The 16,839-nt window shown below is 49.6% G+C and overlaps 1 protein-coding gene across 1 annotated transcript in view; it reads right to left on the reverse strand.

Annotated features, from left to right (window-relative positions):
• Positions 1-1,707, reverse strand: part of PPP4R4 (protein phosphatase 4 regulatory subunit 4) — a 101,756-nt gene extending 100,049 nt beyond the window's left edge. The window contains exons 1-2 of the mRNA XM_040641486.1: positions 1,548-1,707; positions 101-174 (exon numbers count right to left, since the gene is read on the reverse strand). Coding sequence (XP_040497420.1) covers positions 101-174; positions 1,548-1,667 — 194 coding nt within the window. The 5' untranslated portion in view covers positions 1,668-1,707. The remainder of the gene's footprint in view (positions 1-100; positions 175-1,547) is intronic.
• Positions 1,708-16,839: the final 15,132 nt, after the last annotated feature.

A 16,839-nucleotide genomic window follows, 5' to 3' on the forward strand; every position in this document is an offset into this window, starting at 1 on the left:
GTTCAGTAAATGTGAACGTAACTGTAACATTTCACAACGCGTTCATCCATGCTGCTACAGGGAACGAGCAACAAATTCACAGAAAGACTTCGAGCAATACCTGAGCAGATAAACAGCCCTTTCAATATCACTGAGGTCTTCATCAACTGTCAATCTTTCTATTTCTTCCGGTGTCTGTCAAGTGTAAAATACAAATTATGCACACAAACGTGGATTAGTCTTGCCCCCCAGTGACCCTCCGGGAACCCCATATGAGTACAGACTGATGAAAAAGTTTCACAATTAAGCAGTATCATTGAAAACAATCAAGAGTCTGAAGACTCTGGGTGCGGACCTCAACCACAGAGGTCTCCGTCTCGAATTGCTGGGGTAATGGAGTTTGGGGGTTTGGAGTTGCTTTTTTTTTTTCTTTTCTTTTTCTTTTTTAAACTGTTCTGGCTTGAGAATTACATTGTGGCTTCGTAACATTGCCGAACTCGATTTTATATGCATATATAAAATACCTACGTACTTTTAAATCTCTAATACCCTAAAGCTGTTTCTCCAGCATTTTCCACCCCAGGAAATGCTACAAGGGGGATGGAGGCAAACAGCAGCCGAGAGAGAATGAGAAAGACGAAATGTGGAGTGGGGGAAGGGAAGGGAATAAACTCGGGCTGGAAGGAAATCAAAGATTCGCGATCTTGCGGCAGGTGGGAGTGAGAAGAGCTCAACAGAGCATTTGAAAGGACAGCTGGGGGGGGGGGTCCGTAAACTAGGTTTGCAGGCAGTGAGGGTTGGAGGCTGGGACGAAGATGACTCTGCGGGGTGGGGGAGCGAACTGAAGGTTGACTCCCTCAAGGCGGGGAGTGGGGATCAGGGTCCCAGCTGGAGTCCTGGAGGGGCTGGGAAGAAAGGACGTGCGGTGACTCAGGATGGGGGCGAAGGGTCGAGGGGGCTTTGAAGATCCGTAGCGGGACGACCGTAGCCGGGGTGCTGGGTGGGAGGTGAAGGGAGGCCTGGCCGACTAAGGGGCAGAGGTACTCGAGCTTGCTCGGATGGAGGAAGGGGAAAGTGGGATCCGGCGTGTCTCCGGGAGGGGGGGCGGAGCTGTGTTGACTGAGGAGTGGGACGGGGTCGGGGGTGGGCACTCAGGAGGGGACAAGGCGGCGGCGGCGGCCTCGAGGGGCAGCTCCCTCAGGGCGGAAGAAGAGGGGCCACGGCCGTCCGGGAGGGGCGGCTCGGGGGACTACGCTGGACCGGCCGTTCCTGGGGGCGGGTTGGGGAAGGGGCCCGGGCTGGACCGGGGGACTAGGGAGCCCAGGGCGTCCGAGTGGCCAGTCCCTCGGGGATGGGGGTCCGAGCTGGGAGAATCGTAGCTGCGTCGAAGCAGGGGCACCGACAGAGACCGGTTTAGGGTGACACGGCGACCGGAGGAGGACTGAGGGTCCAGCCCGACTCCGAGAGGGTCCCGGGCCGCCTCAGGAAGGAGAAGGGGACGGGACGGGGTCGGGGCCCGAACCAGTCGCCAGGCGCCCTGCGGGCAGTTCCTCCTCCCCGGGGCGCACCTTGAGGCTCCGGCGGACCGGCCTCTCGATGATGGTGAGCTCCTGCAGGTCCTCCATGTAGCCGAACAGGCTGTTCTGACTGAAATCCATCGCGGCAGCGGCGGGCGGCGGCGGATGCATGGACCGCCGGGCCCCCTCGCCGCCCGGGCCGGAGCGGCCCCGGGATGCCGGACGCTCGCAGCCCCGCGGCCGCCCACCCGCAGGACTTTCTCCCGCTCTCGGCCGCGGGAGCCGGGCGGGAGGGTAGCTGGCGGCGGGAGAAGGAGCGCGGCCGCCGGGGGGGGCGGGGCGGGCAAGGAGAGGGGGCGGGGCGAGGCGCGCGGGCGGCCCGCGGGGGCGGGGCCAGAGGCGGGGGCGGTGCCACAAGTCCGCCTCAGCCCCGCCCCCCCAGGCTCCGCGCGCACGCGAGTCAGACGCAACTGCCGCGCCACGCTGTGGCTGCCCCCTCCGCCCCTCTGCGCCCTCCTCTCCCCTTGCCCCGCCCCTTGCCGAGGGAGCCCCTCCCTGTGGCGCGTGCGCAGAACCTTCCGCCTCCTGCAGCCTGCGGAGGCGGGCTGGGGGCGGGGGCCGGGAGCGGAGAGGCTGAACCAATGACAGGGGAAGCAAAGGAGAGGGAGGTGGGCTGCTGTCGTATTTAACCTGCAGGAATACCCTTCTGATAATTCGTGTGTTCGCCCACCCCAGCAGGCGAGCTGTGCACGTGGAGACTACCCTAGCTCAGCTCTAGCCCTGGGGGTGGGATGTGTACTCACAATCAGCAATTACAGCGTGGTGTGTGCGCGGGCGATGGGGGAAAGGGTGTATGGAAATACAGTCCTGGAGGAGCTAGCATTTGGGTGGGGCAGCGGCCAGAAAAGGACTGCCAGAGGGGAAACACTTAAATTGAATCTTAAACAATCAGACTTTCCTAGAGAAATAAGAGTACGCCTATTTGGAATTGAAATCTGGGCTTGTTTTGATTGTGGGACATACCGCTAGGAGTGCGGGGAAGCAAGCGCGTGGCGAGGTGGGTGGAAGGGAGAGGCAGGTCATTTTTAGAGAAAGGCCCTGCTCTGGGCAGCCACACTGACTCCTTTGCATTTGATTCTGTTAAGAATAAGAAGCCATGGGAAGGGGATTGGGCGATTTTTTTGGACCTCGGAGACAAAAGTTATGTTGACCATACTCTTCAGCTCCTAGGAGAGGTCTTTTTAATCTTATTTTGTTATTTCCCACTCGTTCCCTCTCCACAGTCCCATTTCTCTATGCGCCATGCGCACCCTCTCTTTTATGTTTAAGATATGTCCCAGTTCATGGGTATATCCTCCAGAGATACTGTTGGTTTCTGTATTATTTTTAAAATACCTGGAAGGTACTCTGCTAAGAACTCGTTCTGTTTCTTGTTTTTCCCTCAACATAACTTAGTCTTAGGGATGTAACCATGGGGCGACCTAGATATTCTAGGTGTTCATTAGTCCTGACCACTTATAGTATTCAGTTTGTGCATCTAACACGTTTTACTTATGAGTTCCTCAAAAAATGGACAGTTAGGTTGCCAGCAGTTCCTCGTAACCACAGACAATACCGGAACGATATTAGACGTGCCCCTGTTGGATCGTAAGAAAGAAAAGGAATGCCTGGTCATGGAGCCTACAATGGTTGTTTTCACTCTACCAAGCTGCCCTCTAGAGTGGCTTTGCCAGTTTGCTCTCCCACCAGTGGTACGTTAAGACAGAAAAGATTCCTGTTTTCCCGCTTCATTTGCTAATATTTGGTATTATCTGACGTCCTAACCTATCAATCTGATAGCAAAGTAGTATCACATTGTAATCTCATGATTTCGTTGTTGATCACCGATGCTACCCGTTTGTCCGTATACTGAAGAACCATTGAGATTTTTTTCCTTCTGTGAATTAACGATGTACATCCTCTGCCTATTTTTTGGCTAGATTTCCTATTATTTTTCTGAATGAATTAAAGGAGTTTCCTATATATTCTAAATATTAATCTTATGTCGGTCTTGGACAATGCAAGTATTTCTCCCGATCTTTCACATGTCCTGGTAGCTTGGCCAGTGTAGGGGAAGTCCTTATTTTGATATAAACAAGTACATCTAATTTTAGCCTTGTGGAGTGGGGTTTTTTGGGTCTCCTTGAAGAATCTTTTCCTACTCAAAATATTCTCCCACACCTTCCCCTCTTTAATAACTTCATACCTTTATCTATCACAGTTAGGTCTTAATTCATCTGCAGTTCACCTGGCATATGGTATAACCAGGAATACAATATTATTTTCTCTGCATGGTGAGCCAATTTGCCCAGCAGTACCCACCAACCAATCCGTCTTTTCTCCACTGTTGTGTGACGGCGTCTCTGTCCTACACCAACTCTTAACAGACACACGTCCCTATTTCTGGGCTCTCACTACTTCTCTGTTGGTCTAGATCTGTTCTTATACCTATGCTGCACTGATTTCATTGCTAAGTCTTTGTTATATGTCCTAATATCTGGTAGCATGAGTCCTCCCCCACTCTGCTCTTTTTTTATTCAGTATTGCCTCTGAAGTTCAAAGCAAAAATGTCAGTGGTTACCCCACAGCTAAAATTCAGGTATTCTGATCGCTGCTCCACATTAAGGAAGAAATGGAAGAGGCAGGGAGCTTGGAGAGATCAGGATGGAGAAGAGGCAGAGACACAGAAGAGGTAGTTTTCCTTAGCAATACCTTGCAGCCTCCCTTGTCTGTCAATTTCTGAAATTGTCCTCCTTTCCCCTTGGTTTGTAACTGATACTAAATAATACTTGTAAACTTTACCCTGTTTCAGCTAAGAAGTATTATCTCATGTTTAGATTTTGTAATACCATCATTTGAGACTTGATGATATTCTTAAATGAAAAATGGATTGAATACACAGACATAGCTTTGATGTTGGCTGCTACAGGGCAGGAGACTGATGAAGTCAGTTTGGTGACTAAAATCTGTAATGGCTGTAGTTACCACCCTGTGGTAGAAATAGCCTGCCCCAGCGTGGCTGCCAGGAAACCTTAGTCCCAGTCCCAGTCCCAGCTCTGCCAGTGACATGCAATGGAAGGAGTCTTGGAGCCCTGTTTTTCTTATCTGAATTGTTTTCTTATGACTTGTCTCCATGTGTGCCAGAAGCAGCCCTGTGAAGTACAGACGAGATGCACCACTCTTCCAATATTACAGATACTGAAATTGAGGCGCCGAGAGGTTACATGACTTTAGGCACGAGCACACAGCTAAGAGAAGCTGAATTTATTCATTTCATGTATTCATTCAACAAAAGCATGGTGGTTAAGTGCATGGACTTCGGAGTCCAACTGCCTGGATTGGCTCTGGGCAACCGTCTAGAATCCTGGCTCTGCTACTTCCTACTATGGGCAAGTCTTTTCCCCACTCTGTCCCCCACTTTACTCAGTCTAAGATCAGAATAGCAGTAGTACTCAGCACAACGTCTTAAATGACTTGAATGAGATAATATGCACACAGTACTTAGAGGAATTCCCAACACATAGCAAGCATTATTACCATCAGACCAGTGTTCCTGTCCCCGGGCTGAGAAGAGATGTAATACACCGTGTGTTGAATCTGTTGATTCTTGTGGTTGGATCTGTGATTCTAGAATAATATTCTCCCAAAGAAGTCCAGGTCCTCATCACTGGAACCTGTAACTATGTTACCTTACTTGGCAAAAGAGGCTCTGAAGATGTGCCTCATTTAAGGATCTCGAGATGGGGAGATTATCTTGGATGATCCAGGTAAGCCCAGTGTAATCATAAGGGTCCTCACGAGTGAAAGAGGGAGGCAGAAAAGTCAGCATCAGACCTTGAGAAAACTTGACCAGCCATTGCGAGCTCAGAAAACAGAAGGGGCCCACAAGAAGACAGCCTTTACAAGCCGGAAAAGGAATACGAGAAATAAATAAACTCTCCTAGGGCCCTTCGATGGGAATGTAGCCCCAATGACACCTTGATTTTAGCCCACTGAAACCCAGATCTAACTTCCGGAACTGTAAGATAATAAATTTGTGTGCTTTTAAGCTGCTAGATGGGTGGTAATTTACTGCAACAGCAAAACTAAAACTAAGCAATTATCTATATGAGAAAAATCTTTTAATTAGAGGACTGCCTCAGACCTCAGATAAAAATCAATCACGTGAATCAAAAACCTAAACGTGGCTCTCTGGGCTTGTACCTATGGGTAGCGACACAGCTAAACGCACCAAGAAGGTCAGAAGTGTCAGTAAATATACAGGAGCCACGAGGGCACCTCCCTCAAGAAAATGGTGAAGAAAATAGAAATGAGCTAGCACACCGAATGCACTCTTTCCTTCTGTGGCAAAATCAAGACAGAGAGACGAGCTGTGGGGATCTGGCCCTGTGGTTCCTGCATGAAAGTGGTAGTCAGTGGCACCTGGACCTACCTCACCTCTTCTGCCGCCGCAGAGACGTGATCAGTTACAAGACCCGTTGAAGGTCCAGCACTAGCCTAAGCGAGTTCATTATGTCACCATGACAGCAACAGCAAAACCAAAACATGAAAGACAGATCTTCCACACTTTTCCAAGAAAATACATGAGGACAGTTATATGACATCCGAAGACGGAGAGTTTTCTTAAACAAAACAAAAAACATAGACTATTAAATACTAAGATTGATAAATCTATCTACTTGAAAATTCAGAACTGGTATTCACCAAAAGACACCACAAAGACAGGGTGACAAGACAAACACTCGACTGGGAAAAGATATTTGTAACAAATTAATCAAAGAAGGATTGCTGTCCGGAATTAAGAACTCTAAAAAAATCAGTAGGAAGACAACTAAGTAAAAAAATGGGCAAATACACAACCACCTTACAGAAGGGGAATCACCAATAAATCGATGAAAAGAAACTCTACCTTATTTTAATAATCAGGGAATGGTAAATGGACACACCCAGCAAGGGAGCAAAAATTTTGAAGTCTGACCACATCAAGTGTTTGAGGGAGATAGTGCAAGAGGAACTCTTGCAGAGCTTTGGTGCTCATGCAAATTGATGCAACCACTTTGGAAAATAATTTGGCATTAATTTGCCAAATGGAATAAATCTCTTCAAGGCATATACCCTAGCACACCTGGACAAAGAGACCTGTAGGAGAAGGTCCACAGCAGTACAAATCATGATAGCAAAATCCCAGTAGCAACTGAAATGCCTCTCTACGGGAGAATAGATACATTAATTATTGCATACTCAAATCAATGGAAAACTATGACAGTGAAAATGAACCATGAGTACATAATTCAATAAAGATAAATCTCATGAACATATTGAACAATAAATGCAAATTGCCCAAGATTATCTGCAGCATGAAACTCTTACATAATGTTCAAAATCAGTAATATGTATATAATATCCCAATGTGGTTAAAATGGCCAAGAAAAGAAAAGGACACGATAAACACAAAAGCATAGTGTATTGTTGGGACACCTAGGTGGCTCAGTCATTTAAGCCTCCAACTCCTGACTTCCACTCAGGTCATGATCTCAGTGTTGTGAGATCGAGCCCCGCGTCGGGCTCCACGCTCAGCATGGAGTCTGCTTGAGATTCTCTCCCTCCCTCTCCCTCTGCCCCTCCCACTCACGCTTGCACCCTCTCTCTCTCTCTCTCAAATAAATAAAGTCTTTAAAAAAATAGTGTACTATTAATTTCTAGAACCAAGATGTGAGCAGGGAGGGGCACACAGAAGTCATAGGTGTTGTGTTCTTTTTTGAACTGGGTAGTGATACATATTTGTTTTATTGTTAGGCTTCAACTATACATATGTATTTCGTATAATGTTTTATGCATGAAATGTTTTAGAAGTTTTTACATCAAGGAGATTATGTGGTTTCCAACTCTAATTTAGCATTCCTATCCATCCATTCATTTAAAACATATTTCAAGAACTCTGGCTATATGATAAAACATTGGTCTAGGCTAGGTCTACAGATACAAAGCAAGCCAGGTACAGGCCCTTCCACCACAGAGCTCACATCCTAAGGAGAACAATGGACATTGATCCAATAATCATCTACTGTGATTAAATATCTGATTACAAGCTATGATAACTGCTATGGACAAAATACAGGAGCTGGGATACTGACAGAGAAGGACCCCCCCCCCCACTTTTGCCTAAGTGTCTTCTGTTCCTGCGGCATGACCCACCTACACTGATTAACAAGAGCCTAGGGACACAAGAGTGACAAGAGAGAGACCAGGTGGGGAATGATAGTAACTTGGACTAGAGTCACCATGACAGAAATGGAGTGATGTGAACAGGTTCACATATTCCGGGGCTGCTCCACCCATGATGCACTGGGGCATGGGCGGAGCTCAAGGAGGCACAGGTAGTGAGGATGAGTTCCATGTTTTTGGCTTGTGCAGCTGGATGGATGGAGACATCACCCACCCAGTGCTCGCTCTGTGCCTTCTTCAGTGTCTGAGTAGAAATCAACTTCTGACGACGGCCACAGAGCAGAGCTCCACCTGCAGCCCCAAGTGGACTGGCCAGCGTCTGCCCCCCAAGTCAGCAGCTGCTCCCTGTAGCTCCCTCCTCTTCAGCTTGGCTCTGGGTGAGCTAGTGGGCCACGTCTGCCAGAATCTATCCAGCACCTGACAGGTTGGTCAGCACCCAGGAAGGGCTCTGTTAATGTTTGCTGAGACACAGAAAGAGGCAGGAGGCAGGGAGGCTGGAACAGGGGCACTAAACTGGCATCAGAGGAGGTCAACCACTGTGGTCCAAGCCACCATTATTTCTCATCTGGATAACAGAGCCTCTGCTTCTGCCCTACGACTTTTAAAGGCCTTATACACACAGCCAGAGTGATCCTGTTAACTAGAAAGTCACACGCAGTCACCTCATGCTCTAAAACAGGGCTTTTCAACCTTGTTACTCCATGGGCCCTGGGAATTCTTTGTCGGGGAAGGGGAGAGAAATGCTGCCCTGTGCCTGGCAGGCTATTTAGTCACACCCCTGGCCTCTCCTCACTAGATTCCCGTATCCTATCCTGACCTCTCCTCACCTCCCCCCCCCCCACCCAGTTGAAAATGGAAATGTCTTCAGACATTGCCAAATGCCCCCTGGGAGCAAAATGCCCTCCCCCCCCCCCTCGTTGGGAACCACTGCTCTAAACTCTGCAGTAACTCCCCACCTCACACAGAGGACGCCCTCCCACACCCCCTCACCTCTCCCACCTCATCCTCCCGTTTTCTCCCCCACCCACTCTGCTCTCGCCAGGCCCACTGGCCTCCTTGCTATTCCTTGAACACTTGAGGTCTGATCCGAGTCAGAGCCGTGGAGCCTGCCCTTCCCTCTGCCTGGAATGTTCTTCCATTGGATTGTCAGGTAACTCCCTCTATCACATCCTTCAGGATGTTACTCAAATGTCACCTTCTCAGTGAGGCCAGCTCGGGATGCCTTTTATGAAATTAAAATCCCACTGTGGTAGTCTGCTAGGGCGGCCATCACAAAATACCACAGATTCATGACTTAGACAAAAGCAGAAATGTATTGTCTCAGGGTTCTGGAGGCTGGATAGCAAGATCAGGTGTAGGCAGCATTGGTTTCTCCTGGGGCTTGCACACGGCGGCCCTCCTGCTCTGTCCTCACATGGTCTTTCCCCTGTGTGCCCATCCTTGGGGGTCTCTCTGTGTGTCTGAATTTCCTCTTTTTATAAGGACACCAGTCATCTTGGATTAGGGCCCACTCAAATGCGTCATTTTAATTTCAGCACCCCTAATGGCCCTCTCTCCAAATACGGTCACATTGTGAGGTCCTGGGGGTTAGGGCTTCAACATATGAATTTGCTGGGGGGACGCCACTCAGCCCATAACACCTACCAGTCCCACCACCAGCACTGATTAGTCTAACATTCTGAATATTTTACCTGTTCATCTCATTTATAGGCTTTTTCTTCTCCAATCCTCCATTCAAATACTGTGTTCCATAAAGGCAAAGATTTTGCCTATTTTATTCACCCCTGTATTCCCAGTGCCTAGTATAATGCCTGGTATATAGTAGGTGCTCATTAATTATTTGCTAAAATAATGAATAGGCATGAAGGAATAATGGCGTCACAAATCTCCACTAACCAGCTGTAACCTTGCTGAAATCACTTAACTTCTCTGGGCCTCAGCTCCCTCTGACAAATGAGGGAATCGGGCTAGCTGATATAGAACAAGAATGCTGCTCTGTTTGAATCTTAGTGCCAACTTAGCCCAGATTCTCTAGAAAAGTCTGAGGGGACGCTTAAGTGCTAACACGTCCTTAAGCGGTACAACCCCAGGGCAGCCAGAGTGAGAGACGGTGAGGTGAGGTGGGGCAGCAGAGGAAGCGAGCACACAGACAGCACCGTGCTACCAGGAGGGCCCCCAGTTCAGGGAGAGGCCCGGCCAGGTCCCATACGGGACCTCTCCAGACAGGCTATGAAGAAGCCCAGGCCTGGGAACCGTCCATGGGAAGGAGGCAGTAAGCCTTCCTCCTGCCTTTGACTTCCCACGGGTCAAAGGTGGCTCCTTGGGGAGTGAACACTCTTGCACTTGAATGGTCTCAGTGGACTCTTCCAGCAGGCTCTGGGGGAGCCAGAGCCCAGGCCCTCAGGAGGAAGGCTTCAGCCCAGTCAGGAAATGAAGCAGGTGTCTGAAGGGGTTGGCCTCAGGCTGCAGGGAAAGCAGAAAGGAGAGTGAGCAGGACAGCAATCCTTGGTCCCGAGGGCTCAGCAAGCGGCTCAGGGCCGAGGAGACAGGGGAGACAGGAGGGCCGAGGGAAGGAGTAAGTGAGGAGGGAAACCACTGGTCCCTTTAAAGTCCTGACAGGGATCCCATGGTCCCAGCAGCCCAGCCTCATGGAACTGTTCTGATGGGGTCTTTGAAGACGGGCTTGCAAACTCATCGCCTACGGTTCAGACTCCAGGTGTCTGTGGTGACACGGGCTCTGATATCCTGGGCAGGGAGCCCTTGGTCTCAGCAGGCGGGGAGCTGCTCCCTTAGCCGCGGGATCTGCCACCCAGCCTCCCCCCAGTCCTCCCCCCTAGCCATTGCGGCCCCTCTTCTGATCATCACTTCGCAAACCATTGCCAAACTCCAGCTGCCCCCTCCACTGTCTCTGGAGGGAGAGAGGGCGTTCACTGCCACCGCTCCCTTTCTCCCGGAGGGGGTGTTTTTCCTCCTGTGTGGGCCGCGTGTGTTGGGTTGTGTCCCAACTCGAGGGCAGATTCCTCCCTCCAGAGGTGATGATACACGCTGAGAGCAGATTGCACATTTGTCTCCTGGGAGGCAGTGGGCGAGGGAAGCAGAACTCGGCTTGTGAGCGTGGGGAGGGGTGTCTGCAGAACTGCGATGGGGTGATGGGCCCAGAGAGCAGGGAGCTGCTGCTGCTGGCTGTCTACAGAGGCGGCGGGCGGCTGATTATAGGGCTGGGTCCCGCGGCCCTGGATGTGGGTGCTAGAAGCCGTGTGCGCACTTGACTGTCAAGGTGGGAGTGATGGTTACCCTGGTGACCGGGCGACGAAGTGGGTTGGCCTTGCAGGCAGAAATGCTGGAAAGAAAATATAATAAGCACCAGTTAGGGCTTCTCTCTTTCTCTTCTCTTTTTCTTGATTGGAGCATCGGTTAGATGGAGCCTCGTCATCATAAGTGAAGGGTAACTTTCAGTGGTTGGGCCCACCGGACCCTCTTCTGGTTCCCTGTGAACACGCCCCCTCCACACCTCCAGGCGGGCAAAGAAGACCGGGATCCTGGTCCTAACTAGCCCTGGGACAGAGGGCAAGTCACGTCCTCCCTAAGCCTCTCTCAGACCAGGCAGCCTCCAAGATCCATGGGTGCTCTGATTCCTGGACCCCACCCCCAGACATTTTGATTCAGCAGGTCTGGGGCCACACCTAGGAATCTGGATTGTGGCCACACCCCCAGGTACACTGTACCTGCCGTTTGGAACTACTCCCTTTTGGCTTTTCTCAACGTGGGCGTTTCTCCCCCAGGCGTGGGAATCAGACAGACCCAGATTCCCACCTTAGCTCTGAACCTGTTTCCTTGCGTCTTTGATGGGGGAAGGACACGGTGGTATCGCGAGAATCGGCTGAGAAGCCGCTGTAATGTATAGCACAGTGCCTGGCACACGAGGAGGGGCCAATGAGCGGTCCCCTTTTCAGCTTTTCTTTCTATCCGAATCTGTAGTATTTCTACTACCCTCTCCCCTGCCCGGCAGCCCCCTTCCATCTGCTTGTTCTTCTCCAGCCAAAACCCGCACCCAGGAAACCGATCCAACGGTAAGAAGGACTCGCCAAGCAAGGACCCCGGTAGAGGAGGAGGAGACAGTACGCTGGCTCGCAGCTGGGGCGCTCACACCCAGTTCCAGCTCCTCTGTTGCCATGACGACCCGTAGCTTACCATCCTCTGTGGGGTGCCATGGCTTCCTCCAGCATCTGGGGGCTCTGGCCGTGAACACGCATTTCACCGAGGCGCCAGGAGAAGGGAGGGCCCTACGCTCACCCCCCTCCCGACCACCACATTGTCATTTCAGGATAAACTCAGGGCTTCTCCAGGGATGACGAGGACTTAGCCGAATTTCACTCCAAAGCCCCGGGGCCTAACACAATGCCTGGCATACAGTAGGCAATAGATAAATAGTGGTTGAATGAATCAATAAATGTGATATAAATCTGATTCTCTCAAATCTCTTTATCAACAGTGAGGTTCATTTAGGAGAGGGGCAAAATAAAACGAGGACTCCAGGCATCTGCCGTTTGGGGTCTCTATTCCCTTTGGGGAAACTGCATCCCCGCCTCTCTCCCTGGCCTGCATTTGCCTTGGGTCAGTATGTGAACACATAGCAAAGCCCAGGGCACGCAGGTACAACTCACCAGCCCCTCCAAGTTTGGAAGTAGTGTTGCCTCAACAAATTTGTTTGCAGGGGTGTGAGAATCAGCTGGGATGAGGCTGTAATATACAGCAGAGTGGTTATTAATAGATCAAATTCTATACACCAGGAAAATTCATCTTTCCGTGGCAGGGACTTGCTTCCCCCCAACCATGAATTTTTCATGTCCCATTAATTTCTGTCCTCCTCTCTCTTGAGCCCTCTTCTCCCTAGTGAAGAACAGAATTGATTAAACAAATATGCTCAGTATTGCAGCTGATTAACTAAACTCATATAAGAAAAAGAGATTAAAACTCTTGGCTCAGAAGTTCTTTTTAAAAATCATCTGAAAGACCACTATTTCTATACCGTCTGCCATGAATAGACAATTGTGAGATCATAGAGAATATGTACCTTGGTCTCTCCGCCCCTGGCTCCTGGCACAGAGCTCCTAAAAGCCTTGTAAGTTCCTAAGTGATAAAAGCACGGGGAGCCTCTTTTGTTCTATGGAAGCAACTCCGGGTGGGCTCCTGGAAAGCTCCTGGAGGGCAGCTGGTCCCCAGAAAGATCGAGCTGTGGTTAGAAGCTTGAATTTTCAGCCCCACCCCTCATCCTCCAGAGAGGGAAGAAGGATGGAAAAGGAGTTTATAATTGATCGTGCCTAAGTAAAAAAACTTCCCTAAGATCCCAACAGCAAGAGCTTCCGAGAGCTTCCAGCTTGGGGAACAGGTAGAGGTGTGGGAAGAGTGTCACAGGCAGACGGAGCCAGGAAGCTCTATGCCCCCGCCCATACACCTTGCTCTCCTGGTCTCTTCCACCTGGCTCTTCGTCTGTATCCTTTTTTTTAAAAAAAAGATTTTATTTATTTATTTGACAGAGAGACAGCCAGCGATAGAGGGAACACAAGCAGGGGGAGTGGGAGAGGAAGAAGGAGGAGCCTGATGTGGGGCTCAATCCCAGAACGCTGGGATCACGCCCTGAGCCGAAGGCAGACGCTTAAGGACTGCGCTACCCAGGCGCCCCTCGTCTGTATCCTTTATCCCATGCTTTTACAAGAAACCCATAAACAGAAGTAAACTATTTTCCTGAGTTCTGTGAATCTCTCTAGCAAATTAATCGAACCCAAAGACGGGCTTGTGGGAACTTCTGATTTGTCGCTATCCGTCAGAAGCACAGTGACATCCTGGACTGGGTTTGCCATCTGAAGTGAGGGGGGGAATCTCGTGGGCCTGAGCCCTTATCTGCAGGATCTGATGCCGTTTCCAGGCTGATAGACTTTAATTCTGAATTGAGTTAAAGTATAGGACACCCAGCTGGTGTCGTGGAGAATTGCTTGGTGGGATGTGGGAGGGAAGCCCCTCGCCCCGCACCATTGTAACTGGGACCTGGAACAGTTTCGATCATTGAGGTTTGGTTACAGAGGCCTGTGCTTGAGAAGACATTCATTCATTCATTCATTCATTCACCAAATGCTTATTGAGGACGTACTATGGGCCAGATAGGACCAGCTTCACGGGCCTGCAGCCTGGACAGTCTCACAGGGAGGGTCCTGCACTCAGAAGGGACCCCGCTGGAGGTTGGATGCTATCCCGTCACCTTCGTGAAGTCCTTAACAACTTTATCTTTAACTTCTGTTTTGCAAGCCAAGTCCAGTGGGACGCTAGAGCGCTTGCGTGAGCTGAACAGATTAGCACAACATGTGTGTGACGGCAAGCTTCCCCCGTTCATTGGTTTCCGAGGCTGGGGTTCTGCGTTTGTTGGCCAGCACAATACTTTGTTTTGTTGTGTAATTTGGATTTCAAAGCTATGAAGGGAAGCGGGGCCAAGCAGTTGCTTCCAACCTCACCACTCCCTGTTGGCATATACCCGGCTACCTTACAGCTTTGTGACCGGCCTGTGTTTTTACCTTGGATTTGTTCATCGAGTCCTTCAATGACAGAGTTGAAAGGTGATTTTGGTGCCTGTCCCTCGTGCTCAGCTCTGTTGTATAAAGAAAGTGACTCCTTTTTTCAAGCCCAATATGAAAACCTTGTTTGATCTAACAGGAACATAGATAAAGCATCACTATACTTGTCTAGCACCATGTTCGGAGCTAAGAGAAAAAAGGGGGTGCAAAACAATGAAACCCCTGCCTGTATGAATTTATGATCTAAGAGGAGAAAGAAGATATGCGAACTGGTTTTGTTTGTTTGTTTGTTTTAGATTATTTATTTATTTATGTGATAGAGAGACAGCCAGCGAGAGAGGGAACACAGCAGGGGAGTGGGAGAGGAAGAAGCAGGCTCCCAGTGGAGGAGCCCGATGTGGGACTCGATCCCAGAACGTCAGGATCACACCCTGAGCCAAAGGCAGACGCCCAACAACTGCGCTACCCAGGCGCCCCAGATATGGGAACTGTTAACAAGTACAAGTTCCTATAATGAATGCCCTGACAGTGCTTTAAAACCAAAACTGATTCTAGCTACTCAAGAGCTATTTGTAAGGCAGAGGTGGGGAGTGTGGGGTATGACTTAGATCCATGGGCAAATCAAATCTTTACACTACTCACTCCTTCTCCTTAAAAAGACAGGGAGGAGAGGGAGTAAGACCCAAGGGAGGGGCTTGCTGGTCAAGGAGATTGCATCAGTGAATCTTTACCCTTCAAATGTATTCCTTGACTTCTTTGGGGGGAGGAGGCAGGAATGAAAGTGTCCCCAGCTGAGAGAAAGGGGAGAGTGGGGAGAGCCAAAATGCAAGGCTTCGTAGCAGAAAGACGTTTAAAGACAGCGATGTCCAATATTCAAAGTTGAATTGTTGGCATTGCTGAGTCATGAAGGCCCCTCTCTGCCAATAAATCTTCAATAAAATCTGTCCCACAGACAAAGACACTGTGTCCCACGAGGGGGGGCTTCTTTACCGTGCAGAATGACATTCATTTTTGCATCTCTCAGTGTGTCTGGCACTTGGCAAAAAAACTGATGAGTATTTATTATAAGAGAGAACAAATAGACACGTTTAATGAGTGGACACCTACAGGAGGGTGGACAATGGTCCACTACCACTCGAGATCTCACAACCGGGTGCAAGCTGGAGACGCAGACTGTACAACGTGGTGCTTCCAGAGGGTGTGGGCTGTATAGGGAGGAGAAGCTGAGCTTTGGTTCATTTGTACTTGGAGACCCCGTTATAAATAGATGCTGTGGCCCAAAAGACTCAAAGCACCTCAGAAGTAAACCTAGGTCAGAACGGCTCACATTCAGGATGAAATGGATTCTGCCGATATCAAATGCTTCTACCCAATTTCTCAGCAAGATGGTGCAAGGATCTCTAACGCTGGGCACCGTGATCGCATGTGTCTTGGCAAACAGAGCGAGGCAGCCCGTTGCCACCTGTTTGCCACAATACTCACTAAGGCTCATTCCTGACTCATGCTGGCTCACTGTTTCATAAGAGGGGGCAGCTCCGTTTCTCTCCCGATGTCACCACAATAATTACTGAGAACAATAATTTGAACAATGAGAACTTATAATTCTCCGGTAACATGCAAAAGACTGTTGTTTACAGCAAAATAATCTCCCGAGTGTTGGGTAATGGAAACCATGATGGCTGCTTCAGTGTGCAGGGCAAGTGTGAACCTTGGCTGTGAATGGAATTGGAATCACTCACTCATTCATTCATGTCTGCATTCATTCATTCAGCAACACCAGTAGATTACCAGTGATGTGACCGGCAGTGTGTCCCCTGGAGTCTGGACTCTGGCTTTATTCCCTCCCACATCTTGACCCAGAGGTAGGGTCTGCCAGAACGATGACCATCTGATGCTGGGCTCTAGGGGAGTGATACCATGCAGCACGGACACCCAAGAACATTCTGGCCACTGTATTTGACGAGTCACACTATATACAGGGGTTCAAGTTTCAAACCAGAAACCTCCTCCATACCCCACAGACATGGCATGGAGGGCTGGTCTGGCCCTGAGCCCGAGTCCTGGCCAAGGGACCTGGGACTTCTCCTCTCCAAGCCTCTAGAGCACAAGGTAAAATGGAAATAAAGCATGTCCTCGAAGATTGTTCGAGCAACAGAAAATAGGAGGGATCGATGGATTTAGAAACTAAGGCAGGTCTTAAGAATAGATATTCTATGCTACTCTGGCCAAATTGTTAAAACTCAAAGCATAGCATGCCTTAAATGGTAAACATAAGCAGATAAGATTAGCTGCTCTTAAAATGGCTTCAGACCCATGAAACAATTTCATAAATACGACAACCTTTCAAACTCTTTGTAAGTGACTACATTGCAATGGAGTCGAGAGAAGAAATCAGTGCATGCCCAAGATGTCCATCTTCATTCAGCAGTGACTACACAGCTACTGATCCGCACAAGCCCAGACACAAACAAGACCTACTTAACAGTTTCTAGTTTGTTGCTAAGAAACCATGA

Source organism: Ursus maritimus, unplaced genomic scaffold, assembly GCF_017311325.1.
Source record: "Ursus maritimus isolate PB19 unplaced genomic scaffold, ASM1731132v1 scaffold_25, whole genome shotgun sequence".
NCBI classification, from domain to species: domain Eukaryota; kingdom Metazoa; phylum Chordata; class Mammalia; order Carnivora; family Ursidae; genus Ursus; species Ursus maritimus.